This window comes from Trachemys scripta, chromosome 6 (genome assembly GCF_013100865.1).
Source record: "Trachemys scripta elegans isolate TJP31775 chromosome 6, CAS_Tse_1.0, whole genome shotgun sequence".
Lineage (NCBI taxonomy): Eukaryota > Metazoa > Chordata > Testudines > Emydidae > Trachemys > Trachemys scripta.
Genome location: NC_048303.1, coordinates 98,766,309 through 98,785,424, shown reverse-complemented (window position 1 = coordinate 98,785,424; position 19,116 = coordinate 98,766,309). Strand labels below are relative to the sequence as shown.

Below are 19,116 nucleotides of genomic sequence, written 5' to 3'. Positions count from 1 at the left end.
CCCTGCCATTTGAATCCTCTTCTGCACTGCTTCCAAATATAGAATGACACTTTCGGTCAAGACACTCAAATGCAATTTTTTTCTGTAGATAAACTTACATGGTGGTTCAGGGGAATAAGATACTGACCTGCTGTCTCTGGAGACTGAAGTTGGAATCAAGATTAGATAATAAGAAAAGTGAATTGGGGGGGAGGGGTGTTTCTCAATAATAAGAACATTTCAGCATTAGAAAACCTCTACGCCGCTTGTTCCATTTGGCAATCACTAACCCAGAGAAGCTCAGGAATTGAATTGCATGCAGTAGCAAATCAGGAACGAAGGACCCAAAACCAAAGATGTCTGTTTGTCGTCCCTCTTAAGGAAAAGGGCAGTGCTTGTTAATTCTTTAAGTTTTTGTCTGATTTTACTGCTGAGTTTCAAACTGGAGAGAGGCTTGTCTCTTTCAAGGCTGATCTTGCCATCTGCCATAGAATGGTAGGGTTGGTAGTTTATCTCTGAATGTGTTTCTTGTAGTGTTCTTAGAAAAGTTTGCAATGAAAAAGTTATACAACTCTTAGGACCAACTATAGAAATTGAAACTCTTCCACACATCTTGTAAGAGAGAAGAAAAATAAATAAAAAAGTGTGTGTGTGTATGTGTTTAAGCTATTTCTTTTTCTCTACAGATAAAGGACTTGCCACAAATAACGGAAACGTTGTTCTTTCTAGAAGAATTATTCCGGAGTCTGCTTCGCTACCCTGTTTTTTGGAAAGTCCAGTTATCCCAGCTTTGTCTACAGATTTTGTGCTTCTGTGAGATTTGTCTGAACGTGACAGGGGAGTGTTCATCTACAATTTGCTTAATAGAGCAAAATGTTGAGTTTTTGCAAGAGGTAAGGATTTGGGAGAAGATACAAAAAGCGACATTAAATGGAAAGATTGTTGCCATTTTAAAGGTGGTCTTTCAAAGTGGATCTATACATGCAGTTATTTTTTCTTGCTAAGAATCTTTGTTTAAAATGCTCATCTGTGCTGAAAAAGTCAATCAAAGGTTCTCATTAACCTCACTGTGAGACCAACATAAAGTTAATACAAAATTATAAGCAAATAGCATGTTCTGTATTTGCAACAAGCACCATCTTCCAATATACTGAACTTTTACAAGTTAAGAAATCTGAAATGTTTTGATCAGGCTGTAAACCTCAATCAGGGTTTGCAGTTTCAAGTCAATGGGACTTGTGCTCCTAAGTTGCATAGGTGCTTTTTAAATCTCAACCTTTGGTGTCTACATATGGCCTTAGGAGCCTAATGCGTTAAAAAAAAAAAAAAAAAAAAAAAGGGCTATAAGTCTAAAACAGTTCGCAATAACTTTAATGTATTGGAAATCTAAATAACTTTTCATTATTAATGTTGAAGTAGCTTTATTTTGAAGCGACAAAGGTTTTTTGCTACCTAGAGAAAATCACTCCATCCTATTAGAAACATGATCTAGGAGCATAGTTTTGACCATTGTAGAGTTCAGGTTGCCACTGTCTGTGAATTTCACTGCTTTAGGCTCAGTATTTTCACAGAGATTTGTGTACTAGGGATAAAATTTCCCCCCCTCCCAGTCCCTCCCCAATGGTGGTACCTAAAGTTAGGCTTCTAAATCCATATTAAGGGATCTAAGTAAGCACGTGTTTTTAAAAAATGCAGATTACCCAGAAGCTCCTACTGACATCAACGGAGGATGTTTAGCACTTTAGACATCCAGGTACTTATTTAGGTCCTTAGAATATGGTCTTAGGAGCCTAACTTTAGGCACCCATTTTTGAAGATCTCTAGGCCTATGTAGAGTACATAGACATTGAACTTTTTTATCTAAACTAATAAGGCTTTACCATAGTGTTTGCTTATGGTAGATAGATGAAGCCTGAGTTAAATTTTGTTGTTGTTGTTTCTTCGTTGCAAAACCTAAAAAGCCAGAAAATTTTAAATTATGAAGTCCCCATATATCGACTACTATGTTTTAGTGCTGACTGTTAGATTCAATGTAGACTGTAGTGTAGGGACCTGGCCAGTATAGGTTAAACCAAATTACAGAGAAACTAATCAGAATCTTGTGACTATTTAATAAAAGACTTGAATTGTATTGAAGCTCATGCTTTCCAGATAATTATCTTTATTGAAAGGTTGCTGCTTTTAAATTATGAGGTTTGAACAGGTACACTGTGTTCAGTATATACTGTGTGCGTAAAAAAGACCTGCAATATTGATATGTTTGTTTATTTCCACACCCCATCTGGCTCAAAACTGAAGTCTTCAAACAACATTTTTTTTCTGCCTCTTCAGGACTTTCCAGTTGAACAGGCCATACTTGGATTAGGTTTACTTCTGTTACAGACTCCAGCATGTCAGCAGAAACCCATCTTAAACTTAGGTAAAGTTCTACTTGGAATATCCAGTTTCCAAGATCATGGTTTCCTGTTTGTTTTGTTTCCTTAAATTTAAGACATTGTCTTTTTGTAGTCAGTCTTTGAAGTTAGATGCAGTGATTGGAATGCTCATTGTATTAAGCTGTAATTTTTTGTTAATAAAAAGTAAAAGTTTGATATGGTGGAGCCAAAGGCGAAAAGAAATCTTTTCCCCCTCCTGTTTCCTGTCATGGATGTTAGAATCTGCTGGCTCGTTCTGCCTTTGTATAGGGGTTTAAATTTTTCCAGCCAGCAGCTGGATAACCTTTGCACAGGGTTCAGGCCTCCTGAACCTGTTACTTCTGACAGTTCTTCTGATCTCATGTTTGACAGTCTTGAGGGCACAGCGTATAGATTATTTGTTTGGCTGGGCTTTTGACTTATTGTTTTAGTAATAGAGAATAGACTTTTTGTGCTGCTACATTAACAAGCAGGGGTTTCTGTTATATTCCATTTCTGTGTTTATTGATGTAAGGTGCTCAGGTGGCTTGTTATAAAGGGCATGAAATGTACATTTGGTGATGTGGTCCTTATCAGGAAAGTAGTTTGCACTGTGGCAGTGCAATGTATATATATATTGCAACTCTTTTGGGGACTGTTACTGTGCTTGACCAGAGTATTTGCTAGAAAATGTGCATGTCATACTGAAAAGCATAACTCTTTTTTCTACCTAATTTTTTTCTTTTGCTCAAATAGCTTGCAAGCTCCTTTCCTGTACAGAAATTCAGAAAATTCCAGCCACAGCCATCATCTTGGTGATGCCTGTGTTGCAGATCTTATCTTCAACAACAGTTGAGGACTGTATATCGGAGGAAGATTCTGGCCCCACTAGGCAACAGCTGGCTATAAATCTTCTGGAAATGGTACAGCAGGAAGGCACAAAGGATAAAAAGAAATTGGTAAAGATTTAATTAATGCTCTTCCCTTTTGGGGCAGATTGGGTTGGGGGGGATATAAGTTTCTCTGCATTATTACATGCAGTAATTTACATTAGAGACTGCTAAAGATGGTGTGTGTGTGTTCTTTTTAAACTTGACATGGAAACTGTCAAAACGTATTACAGATGAGTAAAATGGAAAGTGCTAGGAAGGCAGCAAAAACTAATTTTCTGCTTGCGCATTGCTTCTACCTGTGGTGGTTTATTTTTTTTTTATTTTTTTTTTTATTTTTTTTACAGCCTTATGTCAGCTCATACAGATTTAAGGGTATTAGTACATTTTCATCCTGTGCTGTTAGCCAAATAGGAAGCCCTCAATAGAATGCTAAACTTTTGCCTCCTTCAGACTCTTGCTTATGGTACTCTTATTCATCCCCTTCCTTGTAACAGTATAGTCTCATCAACCACCACTCTTTTCTTCTCTTTCCGCTTTGTTGTAGAAAGAGAGGGAGAACAAAGTCAAAGGGGGGCACCACCAACACCTCTACCCCGATATAACGCTGTCTTCGAGAGCCAAAAAATGTTACTGCATTGTAGGTGAAACCGCGTTATATCGAATTTGCTTTGATCTGCCGGAGTGCGCAGCCCCGCCTCCCCGGAGCGCTGCTTTACCGCGTTATATCCGAATTCGTGTTATATCGGGGTCGTGTTATATCGGGGGAGAGGTGTATTATGGTGTCAACTGATCATCTTGGAATCTTTTTGTACTTCCTGTTGCTCCCCTCTTATTTACTACGCAGGATCTTGAGCCTGAGAACTCTCCCTCCTTCTCCCACAGAATCATAGAAATGTAGGGCTGGAAGGGACCTTGAGAAGTTATCAAGTCCAGCCTCCTGCACTGAGCCAGGACCAAGTAAACCTAGATCGTCCCTGACAAGTATTTGTCCAGCCTGTTCTTAAAAACCTCCAGTACTGAGGATTTCCACCATCTCCCTTGGAAACCTATTCCAGTGCTCAGCTACTCTTACAGTTATAAAGTTTTTCCTGGTATCTAACGTAAATCTCCCTTCCTGTAGATTAAGCCTATCACTTCTTGTCCTACCTTCAGTGGACATAGAGGACAACTGACCACCATCCTCTTTATAATAGCTCTTAACATACCTGATGGCTGGTTTCAGGTCCACCCTCAGTATTCTTTTGTTAAGACTAAACATGCCCGTTTTTTTAACCTTTCCTCATAGATCAGGTTTTCAAAATGCTTTATCATTATTGTTGCTCTCCTCTAGACTCCATCTACGTGTTCATAGAATCATAGGGTTAGAAGGGACCGCAAAGGTCATCTAGTCTAACCCCCACTAAGATGCAGGATTTGTTGTCTAATTGATCCAAGACAGATGACTATCCAGCTTCCTTTTGAAAACCTCCATCCAAATGTTCTGAGGATAGGTGAGAGCCAGGGGCGGCTCCAGGCACCAGCGCAGCAAGCACGTGCCTGGGGCGGCAAGCTGCAGGGGAGCGGTGAGGGCGGCTGTCAGGTGGCCTTCGGCAGCGTGCCTGCAGGAGGTCGGCCGGTCCCGTGGTTTCGGTGGCAATTTGGCGGCGGGTACGCCGAAGTCGCGGGACCAGCAAATCACCCGTAGAAACACCGCCAAATCTGCGTGACCGTGGACCGCCCGCAGGCAAGCTACCGAAGGCCGCCTGACTGCCGTGCTTGGGGCGGCAAAAAACATAGAGCCGCCTCTGATGAGAGCTGCCTACCTTCTCATTTAGACATTCTCAGCACTGTAGAAGTTAGGCTTCATTTGCTTCTTTACAGCTGTTTTCAACTGTTTCTGGAGATTGATCAGGTTGGTGGTGCATTTAAGACAGCAAAACATACCATTTCTTCTAGTTTCTGCGTCTAATATACATTTATCCTAGAGGCCCACTCCCAGTTAGTTTTCTTCAGAAGTCCATAGATGCCAGTCCAGGTAATGCAGTAATATGTCCACAAAAGATAAACATATTGTGTCACAGATGAGTGGGAGCTTCTTAGATCAAGGCACTATGATGCAATATCGAAGTGTATAACTTTTTAACTTAAATGGTCATCTCTGCACCATGTAGCACTAACTAAATCCTGTCCCATCAGGCTAAGGATGATGCACGCGGTGAATTGTCTAGTGATGCACTCTTCTTTGGTTGTTCCAGAAACCTAGCCTGGTATCAGTAGAGATGTCTTCCGATCACAGAGAATAATTTTAGTTCCTTGTAAAGGGAGCTGTACTATCTAGTCATTCAAGTGATCTCCCAGGATCCCAAGTTCCAAAAGGTGAAGGATTTTCTCAAGTTGAGCTAAAGGTTTTAGTTGTTCTATAGCTTTTAAAATCTTATACCTCTAATTATTTTTAGTCTGGCAAGATCATATTGGTAGTGAATGCCTCCCTAGATCTTCCTAGGGCAGAGGTGGGCAAACTATGGCCCACGGGCCACATCCAGCCCACAGGACCCTCCTGCCTGGCCCCTGAGTTCCTGCCCCAGGAGGCTAGCCCCCCGTCCCTCCCCTGTTGTTCCCCTTGCTCTGCAGCCTCAGTTCACTCCGCCGCCGGTGCAATGCTCTGGGCGGCGGACCTGCGAGCTCCTGGGGCAGCACAACTGCAGAGCCGGGGCCTGACCTGATGCTTTGTGCTGCGCGGCGGCGTGGCTGGCTCCAGCCGGGTGGCGTGGCTGCCTGTCCTGGTGCTCTGGGCGGCACTGCTGTAGCGCCGCCAGCCACCGGTGCTCCAGGCATCACGGTAAGGGGGCAGGGGGCGGGGGACGATGGAGGGCAGGGGAGTTCGGGCTGGTGGTCAGGGGGTGGGGGTGTGGATAGGGGTCGGGGCAGTCAGAGGGCGGGGAACAGGGGGGTTGAATGGGGGTGGGAGTCCCCAGGGGACAGTCAGGAAGGAGAGGGGAGGTTGGATGGGGCGGCAGGGGGTAGTCAGAGGCAGGGGTTCCGGGGGTGGTCAGGGGACAGGGAGAAGGGGTGGTTGGATGGAGCAGGGGTCCTAGGGGGAGCAGTCAGAAATGAGAGGAGGGATTGGATGGGGTGGCGGGGGGCAGTCAGGGGTGGGGGTTCCGGGGGCTGACAGGGAACGGGGGGGTTGGATGGGGCTGGAGTTCCGGGGGGGGCCGTCAGGGGGCGAGAAGTAGGAGGGGTCGGATAGGGGGTGGGGCTAGGCTATGCCTGGCTGTTTGGGGAAGCACAGCCTCCACTAACTGGCCCTCCATACAATTTTGGTAACCCGATGTGGCCCTCAGGCCAAAAAGTTTGCTTGCCCCTGTCCTAGGGAGATGTTTTAAGGACTTGTATCCCAGATTTTCTCCTCAAGGCTCCAGAAACCTGGTTACTGTACTGACTGATGAGCTATGGAGATGTGTGATAACCTGTAGTTCTTAAAAACATAAGAATGGCCGAACTGGGTCAGACCAAAGGTCCATCTAGCCCAGTATCCTGTCTTTTGACAGTGGCCAATGCCAGATGCTTCAAAGGGAATGATCAAAACAGGACAATTATCAAGAGATCCATTCCCCACCAGTCCCAGCCCCTGGCAGTTAGAGGCTTAGGAACATCCAGAGCATAGGGCTACTATTGGCCATCGATAGGTCTATCTTCCATGAACTTGTCCAATTCTTTTTAGAACCCATTTATAGTTTTGGCCTTCACAACATCCCCTGGTAACAAGTTCCACAGGTTGACTGTGTGTTGCTGCCTGTTAATTTCATTGGATGAACCCTGGTTCTTGTGTTATGTCAAGGGGTAAATAACACTTTCTTATTCACTTTCTCCACACTATTCATGATTTTATAATCCTCTATCATATTCCCCCTTAGTCATCTCTTTTCTAAGCTTGAACAGTTCAGTCTTTTTAATCTCTTCTCATATGGAAGCTGTTTCATAGCCCTGATCATTTTTGTTGCCCTTCTCTGTACCTTTTCCATTTCTACTATATCTTCTTTGAGATCGGGTGACCAGAATGGCATGCAGTATTCAAGGTGTGAGTGTAATGTGGACTTAACTAGTACCTTGATGATATGATATTTCTTAACTTTAGGACCAGGAATGTAATTTTGTGTGTGTTCCCACATGCTTGGTGAATTTGTGTACCAGAATCAAATCACTAACAGAATATAATCTTTAATGGAATTTCCACATGTGTTCTTTTTCGTGCTTTGTGCTCTGTTCCTACAGGGAAAACCCTTATCAGTGTCGTCTTTGTTTCTTGCCTCAACTTCTCTAATTTGCTAGGTCTCTGAGCTTCTAATCTCTGTCCTCCAGCCCACCCAGAATGCTTCTGTGAATAGCTTTTTCCCTTCTAGACCACATCCCATCCCTTCTTTGATCCTTAACTGGTAACCGTCTCCTCTTGTATCAGTGAGGTTCCTAGTACAGGCCCTCAAGGTTTTACTTAAGTCTGCTCTTGCCTGCTATTCTGCTCTCCTTTCTTCCTGTGATTTAACAAACAGACTGCCCTCGTAGTCAGAGATTCCAATAAGAATTAGAACTCCACTGTGGCAGATGCTGTAACAAAATAACAGTCCCTGCCTCCAGGGGCTCACAATCAGAGAATACCTCGTTGCTCTGCACAACCTTACCAGCTCCCTTCATCTTTCTCTCACTCACCTCTTTGAGTCTTTTTCTGGGCTGTCACCTCTTCTGGAGACAGGGTTGCTTTTTCTGAACCAGAATCCTCTCTCCATTCATACTCCTATAAATTCTCTCGTTCAGCAAAGCCTCAGTAATGTGCCACCACATTTTTCAATCAATAATATTAACCATGAAATGAGATCCTTCTTTGCCCACCTGGTATATTGTAACCAGTTTGTGGGCACTTACAACTACTTGACTTCTGCTTTGCTGCTCACAAATCGTAGCAACATGGGGCTACAACTTGAATCCTCCTTCTCTGACAGCAGAAGCCTTTACCACTTAAGACAGAAGAATCTCCATTAGTTAGGTCCTTTACTACTATGACATACAACTGAGCAATTACTTCATTCAGTAAAAGGCACTGGCACATGTATGCTGCGTCTGTACTGCCTATCTAAATGAGATTGTAAACCCTTGGGACAGCGTCCTGTCATAGTCTTTGTACAATGCAACATGGAACACATTGTCAGAGCGCAGTAAACAAATACTGAGCTGCTAAATGTTAATGCTTACCATGACTAAACTTTCTGGCAAATTTTCTATGAATAAACAATAGCACTCCCAAAAATGTGAAGGGGAAAGGGACATGATTCTCTAGAGGGGAGGAGAATCATTGTAACATAAGGGCTTGTATTTTTCCAGCTCCACTGCATATAGTTATTATGTAGAAATTATTACCACCACAGTCATTGTTCATTTTAGTGAAATGCACAAATACAAATGAAATTGTTCCGATTAAATGCTGAGACTCCCTCCCCTCTCTTCCCAAGAGAACAATGTGTCAGAAAGGGAGTAAGTCATTGTGAGAGAATGTTATATGCCTGTGTAGGTTACTACTGTTCCTGCTGTTTAATGGTAAGGAAAACAAACACATCTCCAGAGAACAGTCTCTGAATCACAGGATTCAGTAGAAAACATGCCTGAACTCTGGTTTTGTTTTTTGTTTTTTCAAATATTTTGAAAAATGCAACAATAAAACTGATCTGTCTCCGCCAGTAAGGGGTATATTTTCTGTCAGTGCTTGCAAAGTTCCAGTGGAAGTTGCCCAGTTAGATTTCTGTCCAGGGCAGTCCTCCGACTGGAATGGCAGTGATTATATATTTTTCCTTTCTAAACTCCAAAACACTTAGGGTGTTCCAGCTTTTTTTCAGCTTGAGAAATTTGAGGTGTGGGTATAACCACCTGTGCCCCTCAATTCTAGTATTGGTTTCAGCTATAGTGAAATTACATCTTAGGGACTGATCCTGATTTTCAGATGCCTGAGGGAGCTGAAGTAAGCCAATACCCTGCCGGATCAGGTCCCTAACAATAGAACCTAAAGATCCTGAACTTTCTCATCAGGCTACATTCTGATCTTAAATCAGCCTCTATGATAGCAGCTGAAGTAAATGAGACCCCCTGGGTGTATCTGAGGGGAGAATTTGGCTCTAAGTGATCTCATCCGACAAAGGAACAGTGGGTTGCAGGTTGTTGCATTTTTCACATACAATAACTGATGGAATAAATATTGGAGTAAGAGTTAATTCTAATTTAAATGCTATTCTAAAAAGGTTATTTAAAGTACAGGGACATTATAGTTCTCATTAATCAAAATAAATTTACATTACATTAAACAATGTGATTAAAGTTAAGGTGTGAAGATTTATGTAGAACTGCTATAGCTGCTGATACAGAATATCTCTTCCACTTGGAAATTCAAGAGTGAACAAGTCCTGACCCTGACTGAGTCTGAATTATGGGTCAATTTCTAGTTTCCAGCTGGAAACCTCCTTTCAAATTCATTCCTTACTTGCTTCATATATAAAATGTATTGCATCTAAATGCTTCCTCCCCTAAGGCTGCCTCTCAGTTGTAATCTAGAATTGGGTGTGGAAGAACACTTGGAAAACATTTCCTTTTATAAGAGAATCCAGTTTTAATAAAAAATGTCAGGTAGTTTATGTTCTGAATTAGTGTTATCTTTTAATTAACAATAATATGAATTGAAACTGTTCCATGATTTAAAAAAGAAATAGCTAACTGATTCTTGTTGGGATTTTTATCTTTCTCTGTTATTTCCAACCCAAATATTACACAACTACACCTGTGCTGGAACACAAGAACTGAAAAATAACATTGGTTAGTTTAGTATTATTGTCCAAAGCTGGATGAAATGCAAAAAAGTAAACCAAAAGCATAACAGGTCACAAGTAACTTACATTTTCTCTTTCAATTCATAACCTGGCAGTTTAAAGCAACATGACGCAGTCTCCAAAATGGCAAGCACTTTGTCAGAAACAGGTACTTTTAATATACTCCAGTTTCATTGTCTCCACTTCAGTTGGGAAATAGAACCATAATTATCAGCAGGAATAGTGATGACTGCTGCTTAGCAGAGGGGAACGTCAAAACAGTGGCAGAACCCATGGACAAGCAAGTAAAAAAAGAGAGCTTTAGTGATTTAATTAATTTTTTTTTCTTTAAGGAATAGGGTATCTCAAACAAAAAGTTTAGGTGGGAAAATTTGGATTTGTTACTTTTTTGTTTTTCAAGATTTGTACTTAATCTTTCATGGTACTAATTTGTCTGTGTTTTCCAGTCATCCTGCAAGGTCATCTTTCCTATAACCAGTACGTACAATTTATTGTATACAACCTGGAGGATCCTAGAACACATGAAAGAGAAGTCTGCAGTGCTTACCTGGTTGTCTTCCATTAAATCACTGCTACCTATTATGAATCAAGTCCCCACTCATGTTTTCCTTCTACTTGCTTATCTCCTGGTTCAAGAAAATGGAGAGAGTCTTCGTGGAGTACTGAGTGCTACTGTGGATATAGCCAAGGCAGATTCCTCTCAGGTAAAATCTGACCATTAATGGATTGCTCTGTTGTGTTTCCACCAGCAGTGTTCATTGAGTGCATATGGGTGGTGTGGTTAAGGCGCTCTTTGTGTCTGTGTTAAATTGCTCACTAGCCTTTTTTATTTAATGTTGGTGAAGAGAGAAATCGTTTACCGCTGTGCAGTAACTGAAGAGTTTTTAATTTTTCAGGGTGTGGAATGCAATATAATAAGGGGGATGTTTTTAAAAAATAAACCAAAATAGAATAAGTTCTGAGAGTTGTGACTTTTTCATTCTGGTGGCTGCACAGTGGTAACTGTCTTGAATTTGCCCTTTATAAGTAGTGAATCACTGAAGTTATAAAAGCATTTTTATTAAAGTGTTACTGTGTTGGAAGTGGTGTTACGCCACTCTGATATTGGTGTGACAGAATGGAGAATTATGCCCTTTGTTTTCACTAGTTTTATATTTAGAGCATGTCATGAGGAAGTGGGAGATATGTCTTCTATTCCTGGTTCTGTCATCAACTTGCTGTGTGAACTTGGGCCACTAGAGCTGCAATTTTTCCAGTCTGTAAAAGTGGGCTAATCTGTAGGGGAAGTAGTACGGATTAACTAAAGTTTGTGAAGTATTGTGAGACCTTTAATAGGAACTTTTAGCTATATGTCTATTTGAATGTTCTGGGGAGTAAGTCCAAAATGGAGTTGAGGTATTTTTGTGGTAACTTTTGAAACTTTAATTAGAAAAAGGTTTTCCAAACTATAACGTGTTTATGCTTTAGCACATTCACCTTTTTGTAATGATCTCCTTTTTAGATTATTTTTCTCTCTTTTTTTTTTTTTTTTTTTTAGTTGTAAGCTGTGCAAGGTTAGAAAAATGACTTTTATTTGTGGTCTTATCCAATATATATAAAGAATACAATGCAAGAAAATTGAGAAAAGTCTACTAAGCCATTTCTGGCTTCTCATGACCTCATAAATCACAGCCCTCTTGTGGTTACTGTGATGATCTCAGAGTCGCTTGATGTCTGTATACTTACATTTCAAAATTACCTGAATAGTCTGTGCTATCTTTTTGTCTGCTTCACTCTCTCTAAATTCAAGCCAGGTTTTTCACAATATCCATATACATATCTGCATAAGTTGAAAGACAAAAATAGATACCAGGCTTTATAATTTAGCAATCATAACACCAGATTGTCATGTGTGTATTATTTAAGTCAAGGGTACTAAACGAAGGCAATACAGTAGATTATAAAATATTCATGTTTGTATGTTGAACAACATGGATCACTTCTGCTGTCTTGGTGCAATTCTTACCAGTTCACTTAACCTTGATAGGGAACTTGATGCTAAAATCAGCAAAGCTTAAGTTACCTTTGGCAAACTTACCTCAAGTCTTTGTAACAAGTTGCTAACCCTGAACAAAAAGGTGTCTGTTTATCAGGTTTGTGTCCTTAGTACCCTCCTTCACACTTGTGAAATCTGGGTTGCGTATTCCAAGCAGGAGCAGAGATTGAACAGTTTTCCCTCCGCTGTCTTAGAAAAATCCTTAGAATTACTTTGCACCAATGAATCACTAATAATGAAATCCTTGATAGAACTGGCCTACAGTCTATGCAGGCTTTGCTGGTTGGGAGACATGGAGTGCATGCCTCAAGATCGTCTCCCGAAGGCTGTGCTCTATGAACAACTTAAGAACTGCTCACGATGCAAAGGAAGGCCAAAACACTGTTACAGTGACAAGGTGAAGCAAGGCCTCAAGAAATTCAGCATTCCTAGTGACACCTGGGAAAATCCTGCCCACAATAGTTCAGTTTGGAGAAGCTGGGTTTAGACTGGTGCAGTCACTGCGGAGAGCCATCAGAGAGCCCAGGCGAGCCAGGAAGCAGCGTATGCTTCAACTTCCATCTGAAGAGTGGGAAGGTTTGCCACTCACGCATCGGGCTCTTTTCTGACATCATTGCTAAGCACCACTGACAGACCGACTTTGTCACATCTCCTTTCATCTGTCAAGATGTTGGATGGCCATATATGTTGGAAAGCAAGAGAGAGTCCTTTAAAAATTAGAGATACTCTTGTAACATAAAGACCAGCTTTTTGTCCATTTCTTCAATTGACTTCTGTTTCAAATGTTAGTTTGCACACCCTTTAGAGCAGGATTTGGCAACATGTGGTTTGACGAGTAGAGGCTTGTTTCTGTAGAGTGCTGGGTGCTCTGGTCCTGATCCATTGAATTGAATGGGAGTACTTGAGTGCTTACATTTGAGCACATGCTCGATCAGGGCCATCATGCAGTGCATTCAGAGGTAACTATACCTTTGGTACTGGTACTAGCACTGTGTTACCTATTGAACTCCTATTATTCATCTTCCTCTCTTTTTCTCTTCTCAATGTTCTTTGTGCTTATGTCTTTTTTTTTTATTTTTTCTTATTCTCTCTCTGTCAAGTGGAGGGGCTGCATATGCACATGGGTTTGGAGGGCAGATGAATTTTTGTTTGTTTTTTGTTGGATATTTTGATTCTTTTGAGATTGGTATTTTTCTTTTGCACATGTCTTTTTTTCCCCCTATAGCTTTGTATTTGTTTTTGGCCATGGTTTTTGAGATTTTCCTTTGTTTGTAATTTTCCTATAACGTTTTTGAAATATTTTTCTTTTTTTAAAAAACACATCACTTCAAAGGTTTAGACTCCCTCCCCCCCATTTTTAAACATTCCTTTTATTTATATTTTTTGGCAGATTTAAAAGCTTTGGACCTCAAATATGCTGGCCAGGTCACATGGAAATATTAGCTGACCCCTTTCATTCTCAGACATATGACAACAGATAAAAAAAAAAATATGGCTTTCAGTCTGGAAAAGATTGCGAACTCCTGTTCTGTAGTTACTCATCAAGTTTATGAGCATTGTGTGGGCATGGAAGAATCTGTAGAATGTGTTAATTTACATGAACTGCAAGCTCGCTACTGTGAAAAAAGGATAAAATGTATTATGTGTAAACCAACAAAAAGCCCTTTGGATGCATTGCTTTGCAATGTAGTTGAGGTTCCAGGAATTGGATAACGCCCTGAAGTCATTTTACTCATGGTTTCTCTCAGACTACCAAGAGGGAACCCACATGTACAGTGCTTTGAAAAAGATCTATGTGCATTTTGAGGGGTAGTTTGCTGCCACTTCTGTGTCCATAAGGCTGATTAAGTCTGGAAGTAAACAATGAATGTAATACATTAGCAAGAGACATGGCAATAAAGAGAAGTAGACAAAATTGCAAATCAAAGCTAAGAGTTACATCCACCTCAGTCTGTCAGCAAACCCATCTAATGTGCGTTCCAAACCCCATGTAGCCATCAGTGGAGTGGAAAGAGGTTATCTGGTAATTCACCCTTGTTGTATTTCCATGCATTTGTGTGAATTAAATGGGGAGATACTATCTTTTGTTCATTTTATTATTTGAAGTTCTTATGTCATGCTGTGCACAAAATTAATGCAACTATCATTGAGCTAATGTTTGATAAGATATTGTCTCAGAGAGTTCACAGGTAGTTGTAGATTCAAGGTAACACTATTTGCACAGAGACTGGACAGCAATTGGTATTTGCAGAGTTCCCAGAAGAAGCTGTGTAGTCTGCAGGCTAGTTCTGACTGTCCTTTGGACAAGGATTTGATTCTTTGATTTGATTATTATTTTTATTGTTCTGTGTGCTATATTGAACAGCTGTTAGAACACAGGTTGCCCCCAGGAGCTTACAGTCTAAGGCCCCAATCCTGTAAAGATTGCATGTTCTTAACTTTCAGCATGAGTAGTCCAATTGAGAGAAAGAGAAAAATAGAAAACAAAGTATCATTCTTTCTTTCCCAGCGATCTTGCTCCACCCTAACTATGATTGCTTTGTTAATCATTCCTAGTATCTCACTGTAGTTTTGATTCCCAGGAGTGCCAATGACTCCCTCCCCTTACACCACAACAGATTCCTAGTCCTTCTTAACTGTTATATCCATCCCTCTCTGCCTTCTAGAGAGCAGCTGCATATCACAGAGCAAAGACAAAAAGGACATAAGCTAGTCAGAACCTTACACTAGTGGTGTTAGACATAAGGGAGCTCCTCAGATTTCTGTGGCAAGAGGGCCTGCTAGAATCTGCCTCTGTTGCGCCACGTGGCTCCGGACTCCCATTGCTTCCCTCACCTGCACTCTCCAATCCTAAAAGACATCCTTGTCTAACAGTTCAGTATAAAATACCCTTGCTTTTTTTTGTTTTTTCAGATAGCACCCTTAGATTGCGTAATACCTGGTTGCAAAGACCTCGAGTATATAGAGGAAGGAAAACAATGACTTGGAAATCCTACCCCTAGACTTATCAGGAAAATAAGTCTTTTGCACCTGAAAAAAAATCAACTTGCAACAGAAAAGCCTGAAGTGACTCTAACTAGACAACTTTCCAAAATAGTGGTGGTGCTGCTTGGTGGGAATTGCAGTCTGCAGGTGTCTCTTTGAGGAAAGTTTATACTGTATTAATTCAAAACAGATAAATGTAAATTACTTTGATGAATTTGGGGGAATTTTTTAAACCTTCCTTCTCAAATGGCTTCGCATGTCCTTGCTTGAGGCCTTCATTTAGGATTAAAAATTGCTTTTGAGGCTGAGTAATGGGAAAATACAAAGATTTGTACTGTAATGTGCACTGTGCCAGTGGCAGTCTGTTATAAATTATTTGCTTAGTCACGGATCAGAATACGGGTTAAACCCAGGTCATCATATTGCTGCTATAAAAATGCATTTTGGATTTTGAAAAACTTAGGTATTTGAATTGTAAAGTGTTTCATCGTTGAATTTATTATTAGCAGAAGGTCTCTGGTTTTTATCACAGAATCTTTCTTTTAATCTAAAAATGTAAGCTATAATGGATTCAGAATTTTTATATGAAATACATTATCAGCTAAAAGATCTTTATTGATAACTAGGGTTCAGATCGTTCTTTTTCTTCCACGGTCAATTCTTATGCTTACGAGGCAAACCTCATTCCTCTGTGGCTCGTATGAGCTATCAGTTACAGGAAAGATGGGGCAAACGTTTTTACTTTATTCACACAATACAACTTTGATGTAATAACCAGAATCAGGCCACATTTAAAACAAACAAAATCTAGTGCTTCGCTCCAGGAAGCATACACATGGTTTTAAAACGGGCATTCTAGGAACAGCACAAAAGCACTGACAAATAATATTGGCATAGCGTACATTGCATATAAAACTGTAATATAAGTGAGGGGAGAATGGCTGATCATAATGACAACAGTGGCAGAATGTAAAGCTTATAGGCAACAGAAGGTGGTGGCCAGACACGATATTGTAATCTCAAGACAGTGGTGATGGATAAATTTATAAGACATTATATTTGGGTATGTTTCTTAATGCAGTTGCATTATTTTGTTTAGCAGAGGAGGGGGTTATATTGCTGATGTCTGCTTCCTTTACATAACTCTGTCTTGGCAACAGTTGTCTAATAAATGGAAATCCATTTCCAAAGTAGGTCTTCAATTAATTCAGAAATACGTAACCAGATTGGAGGGGCAGGGTAAGCAAAAGCAAACTAAACTTAGAGCAATATTGTGCCTGAAGGTGAAACTGAGCTGATTGAAATACACTACATTCCTCCTTATAGTCATTAACTCTGTTTTCGTCTTGCAAGGACATTCATGGGTTAAGTTTCAGAATTTAAAACAAACGTTAATAACCTCTCTCTGATTGGTACATGTGTTTACTAACAAATTTAAATGTAGGGCACATGACATAGCCTCAGATTGAATTAGATGCTCTGTAGCTGAACTGTGTGTGTGATAAATAATAGTACATTCCACAACTTGAAACAGTGAATGTTAATGCCTCACTTCCTAACTTTTTAATATGGTTGTTCAAAATTCAATAAAGAAATAATTTTAAAAAAGAAAGAGAGAGAATATTAACTTACAGAAATCTGCAGACTGCAATACCTAGGCAGAATGAGTTGAGTTGAAGACCTATAGACAGATTCTGCTCTCAGTGATACTGGTGTAACTCTGGAGTAACTTCACTGACTTCAATTTAACAGATTCAGAGAGAAGTTTAAATACAAGTCAGTGGAGTTACACCAGATTCATAGAGATGTGATGGAGCAGAATTTGACCCAGACTGTAACTTCTAGTATAAAGTGTCCTGCTTTGCTTACTGTATGACTAAACCTTAAGGATAGGCTTTTGTGTGCTAATATAGTAAAGATTGACAAAGGCAGAATCAAACATTAGATTAGGTGGTCTGTCTTCACTGTAAGTAGGAGGGCCCTCCTGACTAGGGGGATAACCTCTGCTAATATTGTGGAATATTTGGGCACAAGTAGCTCCAGTGACCTATCACAATGATGAAGTGAAGTTTAAAATTACATCGGCTTTTTTTTTCCCTAATGACCAGCAGCAGGTGGATCCAAATGGATTGGGAATTACTACATAAAACCTGAAACTCAAACCATAACTATTTGTTGTTCTCTAATTGGGTCACATTTGGTCTACAAACAGGCACTGTGCAGACAGTGACTTTTTGTTTTAAATAATTGTACATTTTAAAATGCTTTTCTGTAAAGAATGTAAAATATCTTACTTCAAGTATCTTCTTACTAGTATCACATAATAGTATTATAGTTGTCATTCTTGTAGGTAATCTTTTCAAACTTGGAACAAGTAGTATACTGTGGTGTGTAATTTTGTGGGGATGTATCCCCTGTTAGTCTCTAGACTAGTGCTATGAGGGAAATGTGAATGCTTTGTATGGAAGGTTGCATAATAATACCATTGTACATTTATATAGCACTTTTCATCCCAAAAGATCCCAAGGCCTTTTACAAACTATGGGCCAGATTGTTCCGTCTGGCTGAGCTATGCAGAGTGCAAGGTCGAGGTGGTGCTGGGGGAGTAAAGCAAAAGTGGAACTAAACTACCACTGCGCCTCCCCAGTCCTGGGGCCATCTGCCTTCGGTCCAGTGCCTGGCATAAATAGAGCAATCCTGAGGCTGCTCTGATTTATGCTGGCTGCTTATTGCTCCAAAGGGACATGGGGGTCACCATGACGAAGGACTATTCTAGCCATACTCCCTTTTCAGTTACCAAGGGCTAGAAGGGGAGACTAGTTAGGAGCTGCTACAGCAGCTTCATGGAATGGTTCAAAGCAGGTTGAATGGACCAAACAGTCCATCCTATGCAGCTATAACACTGGAATCACTTTCCCAGTGTGTTGCTAGTGCTTCTAGGGTGGAGCATGGAAGCCAGGTAGTCATGTGGTGTATAGTACCTAATTCATTTTGCATTCCTAAATAAAATCAGTTCTCCCCATCCATTAACTAGTTTTGCACTCCCAAGTAAAATAATTCCTGAACTTTCATACTACATCAATTAATCAATTCTACCAACTCTGCCTTCCAAACATCAAAACCAATTCTGATATGCGCACCCCACATAATCTCCCAGTTAGTAAATTCTGGGCTCTTTCCTAGTTAAAGAATTCTACCCCCTGCACCTCCAAATGAATTCTGGGCTTTCTTCTGTCCTGTCCAGCTAAATGAATCTTGAGTCCCTATCTCTTTATAAAGGGCTGTGCTTCTTCCACTCGTGCTTTCCTGGATGTGTAGGAGATTAGAGCCAATCTGCTCTGTTCAGGAGGAGGAGAATGGGAGTGAGAGTGGTGGGCTGGATGGAGACACCCCGGAATCCCTGGAGCCATGCAGCCAGGAGCTCTTCTCGAGCCAGGAGGAAGGTAGTCAGTCGCAGCGGCCGGTACTTGGTGGAGGACAAACAGAAGAGCAGGTTCCCGGTAAGCAGTTTTTTTTTTCGGGAAGGAATTTTTTTGGTGCGGGCTCTTTGGGAGAGGAGGGTTAGGCATGCATGCCTAGATGCGGAATAGTGCATTGATGTGGTTTATCACATCGTGGTAATCGGCCTCGGTAATCTCCTCGAATGTCTCATCCAGAATGTGTGCAATGCGCTTGTGCAGGTTGTCCCAGCCAGGCTAACGTATCCACGCCACTGTGCCACGAGGGGCGGGGGAACCATTGCTGCATGCAGGCAAGCTGCATATGTGCCAGGGCGGAAGCCGCATTGCAGTAGAAGACCCTCCCTTGCTTCCCAGGTCACCCTCAGCAGCGAGATATCATCCAGGACGAACTCCTGTGGAAAACGTTGGGACAGTGTTCAGCGTAGATGCCCCCTGAAGCTGTTGGCTCTCCCCAAGGCACAGAAACCGAGAGGACAGTGCAGCCCTGAAACAATCAGTCCCCCTTACTCACCATTTTGAGGCTCC

The 19,116-nt window shown here is 41.0% G+C and overlaps 1 protein-coding gene across 1 annotated transcript in view; it reads left to right on the top strand.

Annotated features, from left to right (window-relative positions):
- FOCAD (focadhesin) overlaps positions 1 to 19,116 on the top strand; it is a 194,394-nt gene that overhangs the window by 55,015 nt on the left and 120,263 nt on the right. The window contains exons 8-11 of the mRNA XM_034774465.1: positions 666 to 872; positions 2,311 to 2,398; positions 3,129 to 3,331; positions 10,557 to 10,814. Coding sequence (XP_034630356.1) covers positions 666 to 872; positions 2,311 to 2,398; positions 3,129 to 3,331; positions 10,557 to 10,814 — 756 coding nt within the window. The remainder of the gene's footprint in view (positions 1 to 665; positions 873 to 2,310; positions 2,399 to 3,128; positions 3,332 to 10,556; positions 10,815 to 19,116) is intronic.